Here is a 26660-nt window from a genome sequence, read left to right on the forward strand (position 1 = left end):
GTCTGGCAAGTTTTTTGGGGCGAAAATACCTTTTTTTTAGCCGAAAGTATTTTTTTTCTGAAAAATAAGGTGTTTGGCCAAACTTTTGGAAGGAAGAAAAAGTGTCTTTGAAGAGAAGTGGAAGCATTTTTGGAGAAGCAGAAAAAGTAGCTTCTCTCCAAAAGCATTTTTTTTAAAACACTTTTGAGGAAAATACACTTAGCAGTTTTTAAAAGCTTGACCAAACACTAATTGATACTTAGAAATGCTTTTCAAATTAATTAATCAAACACAAACTGTTTCTCACCAAAAGTACTTTTGAGAAAAACACTTCTCAAAATAAGCTGATTTTCAACTTGGCCAAAGGCTATAATAGATGAGATGATTTTTGAAACAGTTTAATGTTCACTATAGTATTCCCAATGCTCCGTTGTGGTCCAGATTATCTAGTTGTTACAACATGTACAGTTGATAACAGGAGAAATTCAAAAATAGCCAGATTTTCAACTGGTCATTCAAAAATAGCCCAGTTTCAAAAGTAATTGAAATTTAGCAACTTTTCATGTAAAGATAAATTTGAGCGAAAACACTGTTCAAACCCAGAAAATACGTCAATATATTATACTGGAGTTCCAACATAAGTATGCTTGAACTCCAATATATTATACTGGAGTTCCAGGATAAGTAAGATGGAACTCCAGCATAATTTGATGGAGTTCCGGCATAAGTACTTTACAACTCCAGCATAATATACTGGAGTTCCAGCAGGTATAATTATCCAGTATCCGATGCTCCAATATATTATACTGGAGTCAGCAAAGTATACCGGTCCAGCATAATATGCTGGAGTTCATACACAAGTGCACCGAACTCCAGTATATTATGCTGGACCGATCTCCGTTCCAGCAAATTAGTAGTTATTTTTCATTGACTTCGTAAACGTTTGCTATTTTTGAATGACCAGTACGAAAACTGGCTATGCCGTGCTATTTTTACGTTGATAACTCCCCAATTAGAACCAAGCTACGACTGCACTAATTCAGTCAAGAATTAGTGCAGTGGTACAATGTCTCTAAATTGCATAATTTAAAGGAAGTTTTTTTCTTGTTACAGTTGAGTAAAATATGAAATGGAAAAATATGTCTCTATTTCATCAAAACCAGAAGCTTGGTTCCACATCTTGACCATATAATAAACGTATAAAAGCATATATTGGTCCATATAATAAAAGCGGATCTTGGTATATGTAGTCCCAAGTAAGACCAATCTGTCCTATTCTTCATCGGCCAAATACGATTTTAGTCGATTTAGAGAATAAATATAGCTAGCTTTTCTAGTTAGTCAGCATTCTAATAGTGTTCTGAGTTTTAAGAGTCTATTTAGAGTTCAACACCAGTCATTCAGATGCAGAGCTACTGAAAATTGTACTACTATATAATGCCAATCTAGTCAAAAAGTGAGTCCCAAGTCATCATCAATTTTCTTTCTTCTCCTCAGCTGCAGGTGCTTCTGCAGCTGCTGCACCACCAGAAGGAGCAGCTGCTGCTGCAGCACTGCCTCCGATAAAGCCACCACCCCCGCCGCCACCGATGATCACCTGCATAAGATGCAAGACATGAGGATTAAAAAACCTCATCCACGAACACAAACGCCAGGATCACACTTTCTAAGAGGGGGAACAAAATTCTCTGGCTTAACAGGATTACTGGATTGTATAAATAGGAGATGCAGAAGACATCTAAGAGTAAATTAAAAAACCTCATCCACATAATGTAGCATCACACTTTTACACTCCAAACGCCACTCGTTGCACATAATCAGGGCGTCGTTTGCTTGGCATGCGAAGCAATCCTGTAATCTGCAGCTCCATGACAGCCCTGCAAAATCTTGCTCTGTACAGCATTAAGTCAAGGAGTTAAAATGGTTCCATTGGGCTTCCATGTTTTAAGTCCATCCACGAACACAATAACATACACGTTATGAAAGACTATCTGCGACAAGTCATCAAAGGGAAATTCGAACTTTGTCATTTGAATTCTTCTATTCTTTTGATTTCTATTTTTTATTCCGAGCTTTGTAAAGATCTATTAGCGTGCATCCCATTATTTGATCAAGTTTTCATCAAGTAACCATATTTGATCTAGTAACTGATATATTACATATCAAACAAACAATACAATTCAAAACTTCAAAACTAATGCAATTTCCCCCTCTTTCTGCTAGTAATACAAATCAAACTTAACGTTTTGATCTACTTAAAATCCTATTGTTTAAGAAAGAAGCCTATAAGATGCAGAACGAGAAACTTTTGCGATCCCTGAAAACTACGAGAAGTTCCTGGATGAACCCTTCTGGGAGGAGACAACACCTAATCAATTGATTTGCGATACTATACATATACACAGGCAAACAAGAAACTTCATAGAATTTATCCAGAATTACTTTGAACAGAAGACGAGTATTACTAGAATTCAGGAGAAAGGAAGATGAAGCTCTCATCATAAAAAGGGGATAGTGGCACACAAGTTCAGAATAAGTAATGACACCATATAAGTTTTGAGAAATGCACAGAGAGTGATGATGTATACACAAATGCTTAGTAGACAGCGAGAGAACTGTGTACTTCCAGATTAATGTGTCACCTGTTTTAAAGCAAAGAAATGCTGCAATTATAGCTAGACAAAGGATACTGGCTCAATGCATCAGAATTGTTTTGAGAACTGCTGGAGTCCTTTCTTTTCTTTGGTGAAGCCAACTGTTTCAATCCTTTCTTTCCTGATCTAGAAATAATTGCTTTAAAAGATTGAAACCAGTCATGAAGATTGATGAGATCACCATGCTCCTGCGCCAGAGTATACCTATGAGAGCAGAGTCAAAACACTTCAGCTCTCCAGCTAATCCACACAAATGCGTAACATTCATATCACTACAGAGTTGGTAGAAAACTATATGATAGCAGTTTCTTACCTGAATAAATATGCAATCTAAAGTTTACAAATTAAGTTGCCTGTATATGATATCGGAGTAATCTTCAGCCTAATGTCATGTGAAATTAAGCACTCCAGCGAGAATAATTTCTATAGAAAGCATAAAATTTACTAATGGAACATTTGAATGTGGCAAAATTATAAAATTACATTTGCCCTTCAGTTTATTAATGAAAATCCTTTCCATCCAAAAAAACTACCTACTGGGTTGGCACAACAGTAAGGTGTGATGAACATCATTTTAGTCAAAAATAATGCATATGAAAAATGAAATCATGTGAACCTCAAATGGATGCCAAAATTTCCTAAAACTAAAACCCCATTTTATGCATAATCAGAAATAAAAAATCCACATGATGCATGCACAGTAAAGGAGTAGCACAGAGAGCCTTCTGATCAAAAGGCCAGAAAACTCCATAGCATGTCCTTCATGGGTATAAAAGCATAATATATTAGTGCAAAAGAACAGTAAAAAGTCCAACTAAGTAGCACAGTTCATCAGCCCACGTACAATGATGGCACTTCAATGGAGCATAAAATTATAAGCTAGCCTGCTTCCTATTTGGAAATACCATCTAACCTAAATGAGGCAACATACCACAAGTAAAAAATGCTATCATCATTGTAACCATAGATGGAGGAGCACATGTAGCTTACATTATTGAGGTGTCATGCATAGATGGTACTAGTGTACCCACACTCTTGCTGCAGCATCCACACTTGAGAATTTTGTGGAAATCCAAGAGATCAATTTGAACTCTTCTTCTGGGATCACCAACCAAAGCCTACGTAGAAGCATAAAATATTGGTAAGACTAAGAAATCATTTCAAAGTTTCTCAATGGTACTGTTGATGTCAAAATACAGCTAAAAGCCATTTATACGATCAAAATGCATGACCAAAATAGTAAAGCAAACCACAATAACAATTTCTTCGAACTTGCAAATGACACAGAATTCTGTCTGTTGACACAACCATTTGAAACTAAAAGAACATCAAACCACAGCCAACAGAAGAATTACAGCAAAATAAATTTGTTGTCAACTCAAGCATGAATAGCTGAGCGATAAAATCCAAACTGGGGGCAGCTATAAGCAATTTAATATTTCACATGAACATCGCACTTGGATTATACCTTAATACACCTTGTTTTCTTGTCCACAACCATTGAGGGAAGAAAAAAGCGCGAAGTGAATATGCATAAAGTGAGTACCAACAGCATGAGTTATATCATTTCTTCTTTTTTCTTCTAACAATTAATTTTGTTCACAAAGAGAGGAGTGAGAGAGTGACGACTTCTATAATTTCTCATAGTATCCAAAATTGAACTATCTATATTCTGCTAGATAAGGACACAATACAAAGGCCATCCTGAAATTTGGCTGCAATTAAGATAAATGTGTACAATGTAATTAGTGACAAGCTTTAAATGGTGAAAGAACAGTGTTCACCTTCAGACAGTTATAACAATTACATTCACTAGATAATCCTTGTGCATGATAGAAGAAGGGATTTAGGTGGATGAAGCACCACCAACATTTTAACAACTACCAAAACCTCTGAAGGAAACACAGATGTCTCTGCATTCGTGTGTTAAAAAAGTAGCCCCCAACTTTAAAACGTATTAATGCTCATATCTTCAAACCAAGCCGAGGAAACTTAACTGATTGGAGTTTGTCAACATCCCTGAAGCAAACAAGTTCATGAAATGGGACACACTCAATGGGCTGCATATTCTCCCTGTTTCCATAAGCAGATCATAATAAAAGGTAAGAAGTGGTGAAGAACTTTTTATAAACAAAAAAAATTCAAAATAATTTGATGTTACGGTACTTGTCCTTACAAACAACAACAGTATGCACCTTAAAAAAATAATATATCTAAGATGAGATCCACCTAAACCCAGATATATTAACTAAACATTAACGGGGCCTCAAAAGGGAACCCTGCGAAAGGAGGCACAGGGAACGTATTCCAAAGCAATAAAGGGGTCTGCATCCTGGGCTACTCTGTATATCCCCCCTCCAAATTCTATGCATCTTCTCTTCTAATAGAAATTAATGTAATAAACATCTGGAATGGATAAAGTTGACTGATATAGGCAACACAAGTGGACTTGAGATTGAGTCTAGTTGATAGATTTTTTCTTTTTTGAAACATAATATTCAGTCATTTATAGCAAACAAGGTCATCAAAAAAGTTTCCAATCTCTTTTATTTTACCATTTTAACGATTCCTAAATCGGGAAGGAGGAGATTATCAGCTTGGATTTAGACGTAGTTTTTTTTCCCACTTTTAAACTATTTTAAAACTATGAAATGACGGAGTATGCTCCTTAATTTTACCGTTCCACGGGTTCCTCTTCCCACAAATCGCACATTTATAAGAATACACATGTAATGTCTTTTCTAATGTACCTTAAATTCCAAATTTAGAGTGTATGTATTTTGCATGCCTGACATTACACTAGCACCTTTTCCTATGCTGTTTCGATGATTCATAAGATTATTGATGCTTCTTTATAACGCCTACATTCTAGGCCAAATATTATATAAACAAAAATAGGCGAACCTTTAACAGATTCTAAGTTTTCTGCTGGCTAAAGATCATATTCTGCTTAACGATGTTAGATAACAACAAACTTCTCTTCAAAGGACAGAAAACCAAGAAGATAAACAGTATATCCAACACCACTGTTCACATTATCAAGCACTGCACTGATACAACTGGTAGAGTATATAGGTTTGTGGTGCCCATACCTTATCAAGTTAGTTGCCAACGTCATGGCTTTTTCACTTGATGTGCATGCATTTAGACTACGTCGATTGATATGCCTCCTGTTACACAAGTCATAACATAGTTAATTTTATATTAAATTGATGAAGTTAGTTAATTTTATGAGTATAATAATCATTAAGATCACATCTTCCAAGAGTATCGAAGTATCTGCCTTGTACTAAGTTTGGGTCTACAAATTGGTAGGGAAGTAGCATCCTAGGAACTTTAACTCTATTCAAGGAAAAGGATGAAGCTTTGGAATCTCCAAGAAGGCCATTAAAAAGATCTCAAGCTAAAGAGTTGTAGAACAAGGTCATTGGACATCAAGTGCAAATAAAGAAGTTGCTAATTGGGATGAAGAGCTCAAGGCTAAAGATATGAAGTAGCTATATGTTATAATTATTTTATGACTCAAATTCAAGTTGAAGAAGAAGTGGATTGGAACCGTCGAGCTAGGTATGGTAAGTTTAGCCCATATTTGTTCAATAGTTTCGCATGACTCGTAGTGAAGCTGGCCACTCTGTGTTTTATTGGCATTCGGCTCCAAATTTGTGTATTTATTTGGCAGTTTATGTTGACGATATCACTATTATTGGCAGCGATCAGGATGGTATCACTAGTTTGAAGTTACATTTCTTTTCGCACTTCCAAATTAAAGATCTAGATAAATTTAAGTAGTTTATAGGTATTGAGGTTTCTCAGTCTAGCTCAGGTATTTATTTCACATCGGAAGTATGCCTTAAGACATTCAGAAGGAGACATGAATGATGGGTTGCAGACCCATCGACACTTATATGGATCTGAATATTAAACTTCTGCCGGGATAGAGAGAGTTGCTTAGCAATCCTGCAAGACATAGGTGGCTCGTTGGTAAGTTGAATTGACTCAAAGTGACTAAACCTGACATTTCCTGTCCCGTGAGTGTTGTAAGTCAGTTTATGAACTCTCCCTGTGATAGTCTTGAGGATGCAGTTGTTTGAATTCTTCGGTATATAAAATGAACCCTAGACACAAGACTGTTGTTCGAGGATCGAGGCCATGAGTAGATTGTTGGATCACATATACTGATTGGTAGACCTGTCAAATGGGCCGAGTTGACCCACAAACCGGCCCACATAACCCATTAAATTGACCCTTTAACAGCCCATGACCCACGAAACCCTAACCGGACCAACCCATTAATTTAAGGGGCTTGGGCCGGGCTATAATATTTGTGAGAAAGCACGGGAGAAATTATTATTGATTGATACTCTATGTTACAATGAGCCATATTTATACGTATACATAACACATAACCTACTCCTATTACATAAGGGACTAGGACTAATTACATATATTCATATAACTATTCTAACACTCCCCCTCAAGCTGGTGCATATAAATTATATGTACCGAGCTTGTTACATATGTAGTTAATACGAGGACCAGCGAGGGACTTGGTGAAAATATCTGCAAACTGATCATTCGACTTCACAAACTTTGTAGCAATATCTCCCGAGAGTATCTTTTCTCTAACAAAGTGACAGTCAATCTCAATGTGTTTAGTTCTCTCATGGAACACTGGATTTGACGCAATATGAAGAGCAACTTGATTATCACACACAAGTCCCATCTGACTAATCTCACCAAATTTCAACTCCTTTAGCAACTGTTTGATCCAAATTAGCTCACATGTCGCCATAGCCATTGCTCGATATTCTGCGTCTGCACTAGACCGAGCAACCACATTCTGTTTCTTGCTCTTCCAAGACACCAAATTTCCTCCTACTAAGATACAATATCCAGACGTAGAACGTCTATCAGAAGGTGATCCTGCCCAATCAACATCTGAGTATCCAACGATCTGCTAATGGTCTCGATCCTCAAACAATAAACATTTGCCTGGAGCTGATTTTATATACCGAAGAATGCGGACAACTGCATCCCAATGACTATCATAGGGAGAATCCAAAAACTGACTCACAACAATCGCATGAAAGAAAATATCAGGTCTAGTCACTGTGTGGTAATTTAATTTACCAGTCAACCGCCTATATCTTGCATAATAGCTAAGAGGCTCCCCCTGTCCTGGCAGAAGTTTAGAATTCAGATCCATCGGAGTGTCAACAGGTCTACAACCTGTCATTCTTGTCTCCTCAAAAATATCTAAGGCATACTTCCGTTGTGAGATCACAATACCTGAGCTAGACTGAGCGACCTCAATACCCAGAAAATACTTTAATCTGCCCAGATCCTTAGTCTGAAAGTGTTGAAAGAGATGTTGCTTCAACTTACTAATACCATCCTGATCATTGCCGGTAATAACAATATCGTCAACATAAACGACCAGATAAATACAGAAATTTGAAGCAGAATGCCGATGAAACACAGAGTGATCAACTTCACTACGAGTCATGCCAAAATCCTGAATAACTGTGCTGAACTTACCAAACCAGGCTCGAAGAGATTGCTTTAGACCATAGAGGGACTGGCGCAACCGACATACAAGGGCACTAGACTCCCCCTGAGCAATAAAACCAGATGGTTGCTCCATATAAACCTCATCCTCAAGGTCACCGTGAAGAAAAGCATTCTTGGTGTCCAACTAATAGAGAGGCCAATGGCGAACAACAACCATGGATAGAAAAAAGCGGACTGATGCTATTTTAGCCACAGGAGAGAAAGTACATTATAATCGAGTCCAAATATCTAAGTATACCCTTTGGCAACAAGACGAGCCTTAAGTCGATCAACCTAGCCATCTGGACCAACTTTGACTGCATACACCCAACAACAACCAACAGTCGATTTACCCGAAAGAAGAGGAACAAGCTCCCAAATACCACTCGTATGTAAAGCAAACATCTCGTCAATCATAGCCTGTTGCCACCCGGATGAGACAGTGCTTCACCTGTAGACTTAGGGATGGAAACAGAGGACAAAGATGATACAAATGCACAATGGGATGATGACAGACAATGGTAACTTAAACCGATATAATGGGGATTAGGATTAAGTGTGGGTCGTATACCTTTTCGTAGTGCAATCGGTTGACTAAGAGGAGACAAGTCCGCAGTATTAGCAAGGTCAGGTGCAGGACGTGAATCAGCTGGGCCAGATGTTGGGTGCGGACGACGATGATAAGTCAGGAGTGGTGGAGCTGTAAAAGGTTGAACTTGACTAGGTGGTAGCACTGGAGCTATAGTTGGTAGAGCTGGACTAGGTGGTGGCACTGGAGCTATAGTTGGTGGAGTTGGACTAGGCCGTGGCACTGGAGCTATAGGTGGTGGAGCTGCAACTGGAGCTGTAGGTAATGGAGCTGCAACTGGAGCTATGGAGGAAAATTAATGGGAGATAGTGAGTAGTGACTAAATCTCCAAAAGACGGAACTGGTAGCACCTCAGAAATATCTAAGTGATTACCTGGACCAGTGAAGTATGATTGGGTTTCTAAGAAGGTAACATCAGCAGACATAAGATACCACTGGAGGTCAGGAGAATAGCATCGATATCCCTTTTGCGTTCTTCTTGAGTTACCCAGAAATACGCACTTAAGAGCATGAGGAGCTAACTTATCTTTTCATGGAGTGAGGTTATGAACAAAACACATACCCCCAAAGACACGGGGTGAAAGAGAGAACAAAGGTAAGTGGGGAAACAGGACAGAGAACGGAACTTGATTCTGGATAGCTGAAGATGGCATACGATTAATAAGATAGCAAGATGTAAGAACTGTATCCCCCCAAAAACGCAGCGGAACATGAGATTGTATGAGTAGGGTACGAGCAGTTTCAATAAGATGTCTATTTTTTCTTTCAACTACCCCATTTTGTTAGGAAGTGTACGGATAAGATGTTTGATGAATCATCCCATGGGAGTTCATAAACTGCTGAAATGGGGAAGACAAATACTCTAGGGCATTATCACTACGAAATGTGCAGATAAAAACCCCAAATTGATTTTGAATTTCCGTGTGGAAAGTTTGGAAAATAAAAAACAACTCAGATCGATTTTTCATCAAAAATATCCAAGTGCACCTGGAATAATCATCAATGAAACTGACAAAGTAGCGGAATCCCAAGGTAGAACTGACCCGACTAGAACCCCAAACATCTGAATGGACTAAAGTAAAAGGTGACTCTGCTCGATTATCAAGACGACGCGGGAAATGGGAGCGGGTATGCTTACCGAGCTGACATGACTCACACTCTAGAGTGGACAAGTGAGATAAGCCAGATACCATTTTCTGAAGTTTTGACAAACTGGAATGTCTCAACCGTTTATGTAATAAATCTGGTGAATCAGTAACGAGACAAGTCGTTGAAGGAAGACAAAATGTGAATCCATGTGATTTTGCAACGATAAGGTAATAAAGTCCATCTGATTCACGTCTGGTACCAATGATTCGCCCTGTACTGCGTTCCTGTATAAAAACAAGTTCATCAAGAAATAAAACAGTAGATTTAAGTAATTTGGTTAAACGACTAACAACTATGAGATTAAAAGGACTATCGGGAACATAAAGAACTGAGTCTAAAGGTAAAGAAGTAGACTTGTTTGACCTATTGCAGTTGACATAGTTTGAGACCCATTGGCCATTGTGACTGTCGGAAGAGATTGAGAATATGAAATACTAGTATCAGAGGTTGAAGATTGGGAGACACAAGTCACGCTACTATCTGTTTGAACAACGGAAGCTATCCCTGAAGATGTCTGTTTAGATGCTTTGTACTGAAGAAACTCAATATAATCCAGTAAGGAACCATCTGGATTGGATTTAATGCATTGGATACAATAGATTGAGAGTCAAAGGCTTCTAATACGAATGATACTATAATGTTCACGCCGGAAAAATCGAAAACCCTTCTGGAAATTACTATTAACGCCAAAAAAATCAGATATTTTTTTCTGGGAATCACTGTTTCACTGTTACTGTTCACCGGAAAACACTGTAGCTCGCCGGAAAATAAAAGAGACGTCTGAATCTGATGTAACCTTGATGGGTAGGCTCAGAAAAGCCTCGCGATCAGGCTGTCCTGAAGAAGGTCGGCCAAAAAATGGTCGAAAACAGGTGGGACAGACATGCCGACAGAAACCCTCCTCTGATCAGCGCATGAGGGGGCATGGAGTGGCTTTTTCCGGAGATTTTTTCTGGGGTTTGGTCGCCTCTGTCTTAGGGACCTTGTGGTGGTGTTGGATTTTGCACAACACCAAGGAAAAATGATTTTGTTGCGGACAGCATCCTAAGTCGCCGGAAAATTGCACGACAACTAGGTCTTTCTTCCCGGAAGTTGCTAGAATGATGCACAACAATAAATTTCTCACTAATGCTCTGATACCATTTGAGAAAGCACAGGAGAAAATATCATTGTTTGATATTCTATGTTACAATAAGCCTTATTTATATGTATACATAACACATAACCTACTCCTATTACATAAGGGACTAGGACTAATTACATATATTCACATAACTATTCTAACAATATTTTGACCCACTGAACCGGACCGGACCCGAACTGGTAGCTGACCCACAGGTCAACCAGCCCAGACCAACTCTCTCTCTATATATATATATACAAACAAGTGTTAAAAATGAGGTGTCTTGTCGAAATAGTCAAATTTCATATGTTTTAGACTATTAGTTATAGAAATAGTCGAATTCCATATGTTTCTCAAGTTTCAATGTTAATAAAGTATGGTTTTTCTTTCATTTTTATTCTAATTGGCTTCAAGGACATGTAGTAATTTCAAGTTCGTATATATGTATAAAGTTTGAAATTTTTATCATTTATTAGTTTTTAACTTCTTTTAATTAAATTGGATTCGGCCCATTAGGGCCCGGGTTAAGGGGTTACGGGTTACGGATCGGGTCAACATGTTTTGATTAATGGGACTAAATATTGAGATTGACTGGGATACTCTCGGTAGATATTGTTACGAAGTTTGTAAAGTCAATGATTAGTTTGCAAATATTTTCACCAAGTCTCTCACTGGTCCTCGTACTAGTTATATTTGTATCAATCTCGGTACATGACTTATATGCACCGACTTGAGGGGAAGTGTTAAAGAATTAATGTATATAGGAGACTTAGTCCCACATCGGAACAGGAGTAGTATATGTTGTGTAGAATATAGATATAAATAGGACCCCTTGTATTGTAGTAAAACAATATATCAATAGTATATTTTCTCCTGTGCCTTCTCACATGTTGCCTAGGGACAACAAATATGCTGGATGCAAAATCTTATAAATAAATTGACTGTTAAGTTAATTAGTCCAACCTATGATGCATGAGGATAGAATACATAGTATTATGAATTTACAACATACTTCGATATATCTGTTAATTCTGCTCTGCGACTTTTGCCATCCTCTGATACCATTTGAAACTGCAGTTCATTAATCTTCTCATGAACCTGAAGCAATGACCAGAACATTACAGAATAAGACTAAGCATGGCAGAACACAAAAATCAACTTGTAGCAAGGATTAGAATAATGATGGTAAATTTAACTGCTGAGAAATCCAAACGTGTAAATCAAACAAATAAGTCAATCTGAATAAACTTCCACCCTAGGACGAGCTGCCTAGTTGCCTTCACTACCAGACGAGCAAATTAAATAACCAACTTACTGTTGGGAAAATCTCATTCACACAGTATGATGTTGGAATATCGAAAAAGTAAGAGCAGTTGATGTTAAAGAAGGATTCACTTTGTTTCTTTTGATAACAGAGAAATCCTCGAGGGCCAATGATGCATGGAAGCTGGATTGACATTTTAAACAAGGATAATTCTTTCTTTCTTTTCTCTTCAACTAAAGAGCAGGCTAAGCAAGCTTATGAAAAGAATAAGAAAAGAAAAAGATCATGAAGGCAATTGTGGGATCTAGGAAGCTCCTGAAGAAGACTTTTACGAGCTATGAAACTTTTCCTTCAACTTCAAACTTTATATCTCTGTTTTTCTTCATAAATTTTCTGACTGAAGAATATATTTGGGATTAGCATCTGTGCGAGTATTATTTGATCCTTTGTGTTGGGTAATTTAGTTTCCTTGTTCTGTAATACTGATATCTAATATTTAATTACATTCTCCGCCTTTATTCTAGAAACATGAACGCCATATGTGATCCCCAAGTGCCTTGTTCACGTAAAATGAGGGTGTCAGCTTAAAATGAACTAGTTAATACCTCAGTTGTCCCATCAGTGAGCCTCTCCCAACTCTTAAGCAACTGCGATAACTTTGCAGCTGGTAAATCCCTAGCATGAAAATTCAAGTATCAAACAGATGAGTTGGAGAGAGGCAGGATGCAGAAAATGAGTTACAGGAACCTTTTATCAGTTCAAAGTTGGCTAATACTGTGGGATAGTTCACATCCACAATTACTAGAATTCTCAAATGTTTTGCTTCACAACAAATGCAGAACCTTTTTACTTTTCCTGTTACACAATCTTCTGAAGAATCTAATTTTGAATGCAGTAGTCTTCTCCTTACAGCAATACATAAAGGAAATTACTATAATAGGTGGATGCATAAACATCAAATTCATTCTTGTCGCCAGATGAAATCCCATCTGTGAGGGTTTTCTTTTTTTCTTTTCCCAGTGAAGAAACAACATGTTAATGCTAAATGTTGGAAATAGCTATGGCAATACCTACCTCATTTTGCGGATGACCTGATTTGTAAAATCAGCCTTTTGCTGTCTGAAATGATGATGATTATTTGACAACAAGCTCATGCCTTTTGCACTTTCAAGGTTATTATCAGATGACCTGGAGTTGTACAGGCCAGGATCCAATGCCTCCCAATACAAGTCCATCAGTGCAACTCTATGATATCTTCCGGCTTCATGCAAGCACTAAAATAACAATTTAGCTATGAAATAGAACTCCTTTCCAAGGTTTGCACAACTAACTAGATTTTCATTCAATAGCCACACTAGAGCATGTTCATGATATTCAGGCAGCAAATAGAAACAATCAGGACACAACAAAGAGATTTACTTAATAATAAGCTTTCAAACCTTGGAACTTCTAAATAATCTCAACTTCCAAAGAACACAAAATGAAAAGAGAGAATGCTATATTAAGAAGGTGGTTGGTCTTGTAGCAAAGAGGCTCAAGCTTTGATCTTTCTTCTGGTAGCAACCGCAAAAAGTAGAAATTATAGAAGCAAAAGCAAATCCAGAAAAGCTATAGCCATTTATTTGAAGTACTCAACTTAGAAAACAAGGTTTCCACTCCATAACTACAGTATTTCGATAAAGTGTCAACTGGGCAACTGCGGGGTAGCATGATACCCTTCTGAAGCACTTCAACAATGATACTGGAAGTTGGAGAGAAATGAATCAGTTCCTAGAACCAACTATTTAGCCACAATTCATTAATCAAATGATGAAGACATTCTAACTATATGTAATTCATGAAATTTAACAACATTAATGAAAAGTTAGAGGATGATTGGCCATATCTATCTTCACCAGATCTAGGTACCACGGGCATGAATTACATTAATCTTAAAGAACAAATAAAAGTAAAGACCTTACCATAAGGAGAGATCTCCATACTTTCTGCACTCTCTGCAGTTCCGATAATCCATGGGCTAGAGTCATAACATTTGGTTCTACATATTTATTCCTGCTAATAGATGAATATGACTATTTAAGAGACATACTCCTGACATATGCTCCACTTAGCAACCATCACAAAAGAAAAAGGGAAATCATGACACAAACCGTTGTACTGAAAAAGTCCTGTACGATGGAAGATCGAAAGCATGCTTAACCAATGCCTCTGGCAATTTAGCAAGTTCCTCACTGCACGACCTCTGAAATGGTTAAAAATCATAGGTGAAAAAAGTTATAGGATTTTGTCACTTCAAGGGATGTAGCTGAAGCAACCTGATCTGCACATGGTTACTAATGTGAATGTAAAACCACTACGAAACATATTCAAGCAAAAGCATCAATCACATGTCTTCTTTATCATCCAACATTAAATAGGTATCACATATAAGACCTTCAGTCTTTAAGTTACATTAAGGCCACAGTCTGAAGAATTTCAACGAGGATAGGATGTTTCACCAACTCAATCTCAAGAAATGGCAAAGGCTCTCTTAAGAATTAAGAAAATATACGGATTAAATCCAACAAAGTTCAAAGTACTTGCAGTTTGAACAGCTAACAGAACAGTAAATTTCTCTTACCTCTTTAAGGCAAAATTCCATGCCTCATTTAGACCCAGACACCAACCAAACAGCAAAAAAGAGAAATCTGTAAATGTAAAGTTAATGAAACAGTTCTCACCTTATTATCTCCGTCATCAACTGAAAACTTGAGCATGAAGCTAAGAGGCTCAATGGAAAGTTGTTGGACTATTGCCATCTGGAAAAAGAATTTAGTCACTTGTAAGTAGATGACTGGACGAGTGCATATAGATATCTAATCAAAGCAGATCCAATAAACATGTGATGGGAGTAGTCTTATTATACAAGCACAATAAAAAAAGACAAAATATGTCACAGACCTTTAAGGCTCTAACAAATGAAGTGACTGTTCCTTCTTGTTTTAAAAAATAGTTCCTCAATAGAGTCGCCACCTTGTGGCCAACACTAAAGCCAGCACAATCTTTTACCAGAACAGCCTCAATAATGGCATCCATCCTTTCAGCAGGTGATTTCAAGGTGAATATCGATGTAGACAAATGTTGAAGTGCACGCGAACTGAGCAAATTTCTGGGAGCATCAACACTTGTTGCAACACCCGCTATTAAGATGATTGGAATCTTAACAGCCCATTCACTGATAAAAAAAATTATTATTGGCAAGTCTAACTATGCGGAAGTGTTACAACATGTAATAATACCAACTGCATAATTTGGTAACTGAACTCTAAAATGAAAAAGAAATGAGGTAAAGCTCTGCCGGAAATCATGCATTGATGTAGTTATTATGTGCATCATCAGAAATATCTTGTAGCAGGTACAACAAAATCAGCTCTATCCCTAAACAGGAAAATTCCTGCCTTAAACTAGGCCAACAGGTCATTCTTCTTTCCTAAATATTTGAGGTTATATATAAGCTATCATATCTGCGACTTGCAGCCTCATATTTTTGCCAAACTTCGTCCGTGCTGCCGCCAAACTCCATTCTAAATTAGGACACTTATTATTGCACAAACCTTTTGGCATATTAAATGCACTTTTTGAAAAAACAACATGGACATTAAATATGATATATGCAAGAAGTTCCAACTATGAGCTATAAGATGACATATACCCCCTCCATCCACCTAGATTTATGGCCTACTGTTCCAAAACCAATACACATTTCAATCTATCATAAATAAGCAATCTAACTCCAGCTACGATTAAGTAAAATTATAAAATACACCATCTGGAAGTAGTTTTGTGCAAGCCATTTTAATACGGCAATGAAATTAAAATGAGACGCTTTGAACTATTAAATGACAGTACCTCAACATATTGATGAAATCTGATAAGAGAGTCCCAGAGCACCTCTCCAAATCCTCAATAATCACTATCACGGGGTTATCATACTTCCCGCGGTCGTTATACCATGATGCTAAAAGGGACATTTCAGCTGCCTTAGAACCAAAACCATGAGTGAAGGTTATTGTAAAAGATAAACATCATATAAAAATGTAATTTAAATCAATGATGTACATCATTCTAGACTTCTGCCTACTTACTTCTACATCAACCATAAGCAATTGTCTCAGCAATCCTCTTAGACAACCCCCAATGCCATTCTTGGTAGAAAAATCCAAGGAGGAAATATTCGCGACATGGTATCCACTAGATTTCAAGTTTAAACCAAGGTCAGCAAAAGTTAATATGTCATCGACAGTTTCGATATTCTCTGCAAACATTGACATCAAAAGTCAATACTCAAGTTTCAAAAGTATAGTGACTAACAACTGTGAACCAAACAGGCATCAAATGGTTAATTTTAATCAGTTTTTCCACCAGCACATTGCATATTAATTTGAGGAAGTGGGAGGGTAATGGAATGATCTGGTAATAACACAGAAGAGTCGGAAAAAATGCCACAAATTTACTGGATAAATTGAGATAGAAGATCTTTTTCAAAAACAAATCAAGAGATTTTAGAAAGAATAGGTTACAATCAGCAGAACTTGAGGCTTTAGCAATCTATACATCTAATCATCTAAAAGTGGATGACAATAAAAGAAAGAAATGAAAGAGGGACTTACTGGTGAAAACCAGACCAGTGAAGAGCTTTTTAACTATACCGCCATTATTAACAAAAGGGTATGGAAGGCTTGAAGTTGATGGATCAACGGGCCCTCTACATGAACAAATCTCATCAAAAGATTCAGAAACCCATTGTCCGATTTCATCAAACACATCAGCATTTATACTCGTCAAAGCATCCTAAAAATTCAATTTTTCAAACAGCAAGAAACAAGTAATTTAGCATCATCGGCCTTATACTCAATTGGACTAATGAAATTATCAAATACCCATTGAAGTGAAACTAAATTAGGGGAAGAAAAACCTTGATCTTGGATTCAATTTTTGACCACACGCAGTGGAAAGCTTCCATTTTCAAGTCATCACTGGTATTTTCATTGGTTGATGATACTTTGGGTGAAGAATCAAGTCTTCTCTTCCGGGATTTTCCAGGAGATTTTGCAGTAGATTCTGAAGACTTTGATGATTTGTGCAGCACGAAGTATGGCTGTAGAATTTTTGCAAGAGGAAACACCCAAAAACAGTTACAAACTCTAAATAAAGTTTATAAAAAAGGCGGAAATTGGATAAAGTGATATTGCCATGAACCTGAAGATTGTTTTCTGCAAATGGGTCAGTGAGAGGATCAGTATTTGGTGAATCCATCACTGAGAGAGAACAGACATTAGTATTCAGAGACTGATTTAGGAATAATATTAGCCGGTTCAGACTTCAACTAAAGTTCACAGTGAGTTCAAGAAAACAACAACTAAACCACGTAACAAGTAAGTAAGCAACAATTGAATGAAGCAACAAGTACTGATTTCCAATATAAATTGAAATAAAGAGAAGAACCAACGAAACACATCATATTAGTGAAAACATCATCATTAGAGGAATTAGCTTTTTCAGACCCGTCAATATAAACTCGAAAAAAATGCCAGCTTAATTTAAGCTTACATCAAAATATTTACCAAAAATAAAAATTCAGAATGTAAAGCAGGAAAGATGGTGTCCGTTGCGGCCGGTTGTGGTAGAAGGGAGCCTATAGTGTGAGGGAGATGCTCTCTGGTGTTGTAGATTTTGAAGGTCTGCTCTTTTCTTCTTTTTTTTTTGTCAAATTGAAGGTCTGCTCTTTGTTGTGCTAATTTTTGGGTTGAAGAAGGATAAATGAAAAGGAGGGCATCATTATGTTTTTTTAATTTTACGTATTTATTTTTTCCTTTTCTTTATTCGTTGGCGGGAAAAGAATCGGCGGCACTCTATATGCCTTGGGCTAAGGGTCTAAAGTTGGGCTTTGGGTTTCGACGAACTAGCGATACTAACAGCTTGTTTGGATGGTTGTTACATGCTGTTTTATAAAGGGGATAAATTCACAATTAATCACACAATTTAAAATATTTACCTGCTTTTATTTATTTCAAATTATTTATCCGGCCCTACCTATTCCCAATTCCATTTAACTTAAACACTTCTTTGTAAAAAGAATATTCAGCATTGCTATCAAAAAGACGAATAAAGCTTTACGTGGCCAATAACTTTTCGGAATTGTAATCTAATTATTAAGAGGCTCGACAATTATCTCTTTGATCAAAGTTATTAACTTTTGTGAAACCACCAAATCCACTTCAAAACAATTCTAAATGAACTTAAACTTCAATGTTAATCCTTACAAGCATTTTTAACTAGCTTTAATAATACTCATCCAAATAACTATATTAAGCTTTTAATTCTCAAATCAAAGCTTCTTCATTGGTGGACAATTTTGTTTTTTAATTGTCAGCAACAAAATTCGGACTATCACTATGATTTTAGCTTTCCACAATAGCACCCAGATGATTTAACAAATAGCAGGTGAAGTATACTATATAGTTAATTATATAATATTACAACATATTTTATGTTCTTCATTCAACATTATACTATTACATTAAAATGGTATACTATTATGGTATATTATATATTATTACAGCATATTGTTGCAGTATATTGCACATTATTACAATATATCGTTACAGTATATTATACACTATAATAGTATACAGTTGCATTATAGCTATATACTCCTATAGTATATCGTATACCGTAATGGTATACTGTTAGGTAACTGTGTTCTTCTTCGATTATTATCGTATAGCGTTGTAGTAATAGTATATTGTTGAAATATAGCTATATACTCTTACAGCATATATTATATACCGTAACAGTATACTATTAGGTAATTGTCACGACCTCAGTTCGCCCTCCGTGAACCATCGTGACGGCACCTAATCTCTACGACTAGGTAAGCCTAAAATGCGGAAGATAAACCAAATTTGTGGAAGAAAACAATTTATAACAGGAATAGAGTAATAAAACAACGTTTAAAAGTGTCATTCGGCATACACAATATTAACTCTTAAAACTAATACATTTTTCCCAAAACCTGGAAACCCATGAATCACAAGCTACGAATATAATAAAAATGCTCTAACTCCAGAATGTCTACATCAACAGAAGAAAATAGAAGGGCTATCACTACAAGATAGAATGGAAATGGACTCCTCGGTCTGCGGACGCGGCAGATATACCTCGAAGTCTCTGGAGTAGTCGCCTCACCTCAAGGGTGATAGGACTAAGTCAAAGTACCTGGATCTGCGCATGAAAAACATGCGCAGAAAGGGCATGAGTACACCACAGCGGTACTCAGTAAGTGCCAAGCCTAACCTCGATTGGGTAGTGACGATGAAGGTCAGAGCCCTACTGAGGTTAAATAAAATATAAAGTTCGACGGTGTAGAACAGATCTGTATAAATAAATACAACAGTAAAAGTAACACAAGATATAAAGGGCAACAACAACTATTACAGAGGCAAGGTAAACACAGAAAGAAATACGGCTCAGTACCAAAATAACAATCGGGGATCTCCCAGGATACCGTCCTGTAGTCCCAATTATACATATCCAATGGATCTCCCGGGATCCCATCTCGTAGTCCAACTCATAGTGCGCGGGGATCTACCGGAATCCCTTTTCATAGTCCCAAATATAAATACCCAGTACTGGGGGAATGTACCGGGTGCAGTCTCATAGTTTCATATAACTATACAGGGGGGTCTACCGGAATCTCACATCCATAGTCCCAAATAAACAGAAAGGGGGGCTACCGGAATTCCACATCCGTAGTCCCAAATGTAATTACACAACAACATCAAGAAAATATTTAGGAATGTCAATTTCATATCAAGGCAAACAAGTAATTCTAGCCTAGCATGTTGCACGGAATTCAGGTGAAATAGTTTGAGCAAATAAGGCAATTAAAACACTTAGACATGCTTTTCTAAGCTAACAACATGTTTTAAATGCAGGTAATATAAACAGGAAAAAAAACATACTAGTAATTGCTTAATGAAAACCGGATTTTCAATAATTAGCACAAGTACGCACTCGTCACCTAACGTACAAGACATTTCAATTAACAGTAATACCAAATCCTAAAGGGAAGGTCCCCCACACAAGGTTAGGCAAGTCACTTACCTCAAACCAGCTCAAAATCAACTCGAAACCACGTTCTTGCCATGAGTACTCGACTCCAAATGGCCCAAATCTATTCAATTCAATTGCATAATGTAAATAACACCTCAAGTAACTGATTCTACAATTAAATTCTAAGCTAATACGTGAATTAGGTAAAATGACCAAAACGCCCCTCGTGCCCACATTTCAGAATCGGATAAAATTTATATTTTTAGAATTCTCATACTCTCACGAGTTCATGCATACCAAAATTATCCAAATCTAAGGTCAAATCCCCAATAAAAATTCGAATTCTAGATCTAAGAACTTTCTTCCAACTTTTCCCCAATTTTCATCTCCAATCCGAAATTAAATGATGAAACTAACTATAGATTGATGGAATATAACTAGAAAGGGTGAAGGAATTGTTGTCACGCCTCCTTTTTTACCTACACCCCGGGAAAGGGTATAGTATAAGGGAGGTTTTCCAATAAAAGGACAATCGAAACGGGATTTATTATTAAAAGATTCAGATTCGCCACTTGGGATAATTTATGGTGTCCCAAGTCACCGGTTGAATCCTGAATCGAGGAAAAGCTTGACTCTATTTAACAGTCCACGAACCAGAAATCCGAGTAAGGAATTTTGTTAACCCGGGAGAAGGTGTTAGGCATTCCCGAGTTCCGTGGTTCTAGCACAGTCGCTTGACTGTTATATTCGGCTTAATTATCTGATTTTAAAATATTTTTGAACCTATGTGCATTTTTAACTCTTAACCGCTTTTAATTACTTTTAAAGAAGATTTGAATGTCGTTTAAAACACGTCTTTGGATCGCGCCACATGAAATGCACCCGCAATCCTAAACATATTTTATTCAACGTTTTAAGATTTGATTTGGGTCACATGAAATGCACACCCGAGTTTAAGAAGGTAAATTATTAGAATAACGCACCTAAAGCAATTATGCGTTTGCAACTTTGCGAGGGCCATGGAAATTTGCTAAATGGCGCGCCTCGAACTCTAAGGATCAAAACGAAGTTAGTTAAAATGAGGGCCATGCAATTGAGATTTTATTTGACACGACACACATCGTTCCCAATTCTTAAAGGAAATTTGAAATTAAGATTTTGAGGGTCATGCTTTATTCAATTGGTTATTACGGCACACCTCCAGTCTATAAAAAGGAAAACCAATTAAATTGACTAAAGTAAAATTTAGGAACATTTACTTATTTAAACAAAATTCCCAACCTACTGACTAATTAGCAAACATTGAATTAAAGGAGTATTTACTCGAAAATCCAATTCACGGCTGCTTGCAAGCTTGGGCCCGACAAGCCCATTAATTTATCGGAACTTCAAGTGCTGCTGAAACCACTGAAGGCTTAAAATGAATCCCAAAAGAAAGCCCCATCCGTAAATGCAAGGAGCTGATGCTGGGACTTAGGATCGAGTCCCAGCGAGCCCAAACATAGCAAATCAAGCTCTAAATTATTATGCCAATCTCGAAATACCAATCAATTGATATCAACCAGGAGCATTGAAATTGATTTAATACCATAAGCTCCTGATTTTAAAAAACCAAACACCAAAGATCTACTTAGGTTCCTAATTTTATTATGTCAACTTGATATAACATTATAACTCGATCTTAAACAACCCTGCTAAATTCAAATTCAACTTCCAACTAATTTTAAAACACAAATCTGAACCTTAGCTTCACAAGTGGTCATGTTGACAAAGCAGAATCATGGGTAAATCGATACACATATATGTCCCTATTTAATAACTCAATGGATTCAAAGGGCTATCAAAGCTAAATAATATTGGTCTTCAGTATAAATTGAGCAAAAGTCTACACCCAAAGTATTACATTAAATCATGTCACAAGGCCCTAACATGTCCTTTTCCCAGCATTAAAAGAAAACTAAATAGATAGAGTCCGCAGTCCATTTATCAATACAAATGCAAAATCATACCGCAGGTCACTCTCACACACACAATTTCAGAAAAAGAGAACCTAATTAACATCTATAGTTCAAAGTCTAATTACAGAATATGGAAACAATAAAAGAAACAGGGGAAATCAGCTTCGAATGTAGTCTTCATTTAACAGGACTTCACTCATATTACATGTTCAACAGTCATTCCTCAATCATAAGCTAAAGAAGGTACCTAGAAATTGGAAAGAAAATATAGGTAAACAATCAGCAAATAAACAGCAGGAATCAGCAGCAAACAGCCAGCAAAAACAACTCCAAACCCAGAAATGATGTATAGCAGCTCCAAATAACCAATTTCGACCAACCAATAGCCCAGCAAAATTTTAAACCAAACTTTTGACGACCAAGCTCAATCCATTTCCCATTCACATGAGTAACAATGGTTTCAGAAGTTCAAAAGAAATCAAAAATCACTGAAGAAATACCAATAAAACAGTAAAAGTTCAGCCGTGTATATTTTCTGAATTTTTCTCTCTTCAACTCTACCTTGAAAGGCAAGAAAAGCTGTCTTTATAGGCAAGGCAAGTAGAGCAGCCTTAAGGAAATAAATTCTGCACTTAAGCCCTTCTCAAATTTCTATTTTAGCCTAGATACCCCTAGTTGAAAGTTCAGAAGTTCATATAAGTTCCCTTCCCCAGCTTCCTAGAAGCTTCCCATTCAGTTACACAAATATTCCCTTCCCCAATTTCCTAAACTACCCCTCGAGCCCTGATTATTTACCCTTCAGAACCTCAAATGGGTTATGGGTCAAATGACCCAATGGTTAAACCAGGCCTGGGCTCAGAAAAATCAATTCGAATTCCTGGGAATGAATTCTGAAATGAATTTAAAGCCCAAACGGCAAAATGAATCAAACCAAGTTTTAGCAAATTATGGCCAGTAGTAAGGAAGTGACTGAACAATTTCATCAAACTTAAAACCTAAACTAAAAGGCTAAATTTAAACTAAATGGCCGAACACACAAAGTGAACTCAGAAATTAATTAAGCTGTTGACAAACAAATTAAACAGACCAAGCAGGAAAAATCATGGAACAAAACTTGGAAAAAAAAGATTAAAACGGAACAAAACAGACAATAATCAATCTTAGCTAACAACTTGTCCAAATTTTAATTTATGTAACCGGACAGAGAGAGACGAAGAGATGAAGAAAGGAAGCTAAGAAAACAAAAAATAAATAAAAGGAAGAAAAGAACCCACCGATTCAAGCTCGACCTCAGGACTGACCTTCCGATTTAAATCTCCAAATAACGTCAATCGCTTGTCCTTTGTCAAGAACGAGCGAGTGACGCTATTTCGTGACAAAGTCGGCCCTAAAACTCATGAGAAACATGGAGCATCAACCTTGCATGAATGAATTCGGTTTTGGCTTCTGGGGCTCGAACCCTAGATTTGAAATTCGAGAAGCTCTAGCCATATTCGAAGGAAACAGAGTGAGGATTTGGAAAGGGGGGAGTGAGTGGATTCTGGGGTGTTATTTTGGGGCAGTTTGGTGGTGGCGCCGCCATCAGATGGTGGTGAGATTTTGGGGAGGCTACTAGGGTTTGGGGTTGGTTTCTGAGAGAAGGGGTGTGAGAGAGACGAGAGCTGGGGGGAGGGCTTAATCTGACACTTATATGTAAAAAACCAAACACTTCCCAGCCGTTGGATTGAGCCAAGCTCGACGGCTCAGATGAGTTGTAATATAAACGGGGTCGTTTGGTTGGGAGGTGTGGGGAACGGACCGGGTGAGGCGCGGGTTTGGGCCGAGTTTCGGTACTAAACAATTGGGCCTGCAGTTCTTAATTGGATTTGGCCCAACAGATTTTTAAGAACAAATTCCCTTTCCCTTTTCTTTTGCTTTATTATTCCTTTCTTTTTTTCTTTTCTATAATTAATTGAAATCCCAAATTAACTCCTAAATTGATCTAATCTTTAAAATTAGGCTAATTATCTACTATAATATTTACAAAAAATTAATTACACCTAAATTAAAAGAGGATATTACTAATTTAAAGCTAAAAGGCTAAAAATGCAAAAGTAAGCCAATTTTTGTAATTATTTCCATTTTTATAAAACAACTAATTTGTTAATCAATTCTAACATGTAGAATTAAATCCTAAATGCAAATGCAACATATTTGGGTATTTTTCATTAATTAAACAAAGTTAACATGCGCAGGCAAATGCAAACAATTAACGAAAAAATGCTATAAAAATCTACGAAATTGCAAATAATGGAAAATTTTACTTTTTTTTGAATTTGTGGGAGTAATTCATATAGGGCAAAAATAACGTGCTCACAGCTGCCCCACTTTGCTCGGAAACACAAAGAGTTTTCGTGCAAAGATAAAGTGAGCGAATACGAGCGATTTTTACCCATTTGAATACTCCGTGGGGAAGCATTTTTGAAAGATTCGACCGCACCCTGCTTCCGAGGTTGCCTACATATCCTTGGCTACAAGGAATCAGATCAGTGTAGTTCAGGAATGTTTGGTAGCTGGGACTACCATGAAGTTGTGATTTCACTATTGCTGCTGCTGCTACTACTACTTACTGCATCCCCTTATTACACCATGATAAAATGAAAGGAAGCTAGATTATACTATGATCTATGCATTACAAAATCCTATCTATATCTTCACATTTGCTCTTGTGGTTCTTGTTGCCTTGCTGACTTGATGAAACCCCTTTGTTGCCGCCTTGAGTTATAATCTGAGATGTTTTCCATTTCTCTAGGTGGACACTTGACTGCTGAACTGGAATGTATTCCTTGCTTTCCAGGCGGGCTCCTGATTGCTGAACTTAAAATGTATTCCCTGCTCTTCAGGCGGGCTCCTGATTGCTGACTTGAAATGTATTCCATGATCTTCAGGCGGGCTCCTGATTACCGGCTTGAAATGTATTCCCTGCTATCCAGGTGGGCTCCCGACTGCTGACTTGAAATGTATTCCCTGCTCTCCAGACAGGCTCCTGACTGCTGACTTGAATGTATTCCCTGCTTTCCAAGCGGGCTCCTGACTGCTAAACTTGAAAAGTATTCCCTTGCTCTCCAGGTGGGCGCCTGACTTCAACAAAATAGACATAACAAAGAAAATTTTCTACCCCTGTTTGGGTATCTAGGCACACATGTGAGTGTAAAACGGATCACATTACCAAATATCAATAAGAATTTAAAGGCTAAAACTTGAATTGTACTCCCTTGTTCTTCAGGCGGGGCCCCTGACTGTTGACTTGAAATGTATTCTCTACTCTCCAGGCGGGCTCCTAATTTCTGACTTGAAATGTATTCCCTGCTCTCCAGGCGGGCTCCTGACTTCAACAAATGTATTCCCTCCTCTCCAGGCGGGCTCTTGATTTCAATCAAAATGACAAAACAAAGGAAATTTTTCTGCCCCAGTATAGGTGTAAAACGAATCACATTACCAACTATCGATAAGAACTTGAAAGGTAAAATTTAAATTGTACTCCCTTATTCTCCAGGTGGGCTCCTGATTGCTGACTTGAAATGTATTCCCTGCTCTTCAGGCGGGCTCCTGACTGCTGAATTGAGATGTATTCCCAAATATCAATAAGAACTTGAAAGCTAAAACTTGAGTTATACTCCCTTGTTCTCTAGGTGGGCTCCTGATTGCTGAATTGAAATGTATTCCCTGCTCTCCAGGCGGGCTCCTGACTTCAACAAAATAGACAAAAACAAAGAAAATTTTCTGCCCCAGTTTGGTGGCTGTGCACAGATGTGAGTGTAAAACTAAATCATATTACCAAGTATTACTAAGAATTTGAAAGCTAGGTCCCATTATCCAGGGGGGTCCTGACAACTCTTAACTAAACGACAATTTTAAATCTAAGCTATATCTTTTAAAGGTGTGACTTTTGCTAAATCTTTCTATCTGAGAGGACATTTAAACTATTCCCCATTATCTAGGAGGGTCATGAAAATCAAAGGTCAAATCTTATCTTAAGGGTGACAACTTTCATGGCTAAATCATACTATCCTACATTAGAGTTTACGCTACATGTTGTTATCTAATCGAAATCTTAAAGCTAAGTCCCATTATCCATGAGGGTCCTGAAAACTCCTAATTGAATCCTATCTCGAATATGCAAACTTCTAAGCCAACTTATATTCCTTTGGGATACATTTATGCTAGATTATGCTATTTCTGAACTTTAAACTATGTCCCATTTTCCAGGAGGGTCCTGAAAATCAAAAAATCAAACCTGTTTGGTGACTGCCTTTCCACG

At 37.3% G+C, this 26660-nt stretch overlaps 1 protein-coding gene across 2 annotated transcripts; it reads right to left on the bottom strand.

Moving 5' to 3' along the window:
- Nucleotides 1–1104: 1104 nt before the first annotated feature.
- Nucleotides 1105–18124, bottom strand: LOC107789816 (origin of replication complex subunit 3). 2 transcript variants are annotated; one of them, XM_016611689.2, is made up of 19 exons: nucleotides 17912–18124; nucleotides 17547–17605; nucleotides 17263–17445; nucleotides 16958–17138; nucleotides 16433–16602; nucleotides 16197–16327; nucleotides 15249–15522; nucleotides 15029–15106; nucleotides 14459–14550; nucleotides 14270–14360; nucleotides 13383–13582; nucleotides 12914–12983; nucleotides 12057–12142; nucleotides 5726–5803; nucleotides 4631–4706; nucleotides 3624–3751; nucleotides 2670–2837; nucleotides 1738–1871; nucleotides 1105–1576 (listed from the first exon to the last, which is right to left on the bottom strand). In XM_016611689.2, exons 2-18 carry the CDS (start codon nucleotides 17601–17603, stop codon nucleotides 1766–1768), a joined length of 2169 nt encoding a protein of 722 aa, XP_016467175.2. In that variant the 5' UTR covers nucleotides 17604–17605; nucleotides 17912–18124; the 3' UTR covers nucleotides 1105–1576; nucleotides 1738–1765. The 2 variants fall into 2 exon arrangements, with proteins under 2 accessions (XP_016467175.2, XP_016467174.2); XM_016611688.2 differs by having other exon boundaries at nucleotides 14270–14363; nucleotides 17912–18121.
- Nucleotides 18125–26660: the final 8536 nt, after the last annotated feature.

Source organism: Nicotiana tabacum, chromosome 8 (assembly GCF_000715075.1).
Source record: "Nicotiana tabacum cultivar K326 chromosome 8, ASM71507v2, whole genome shotgun sequence".
Lineage (NCBI taxonomy): Eukaryota > Viridiplantae > Streptophyta > Magnoliopsida > Solanales > Solanaceae > Nicotiana > Nicotiana tabacum.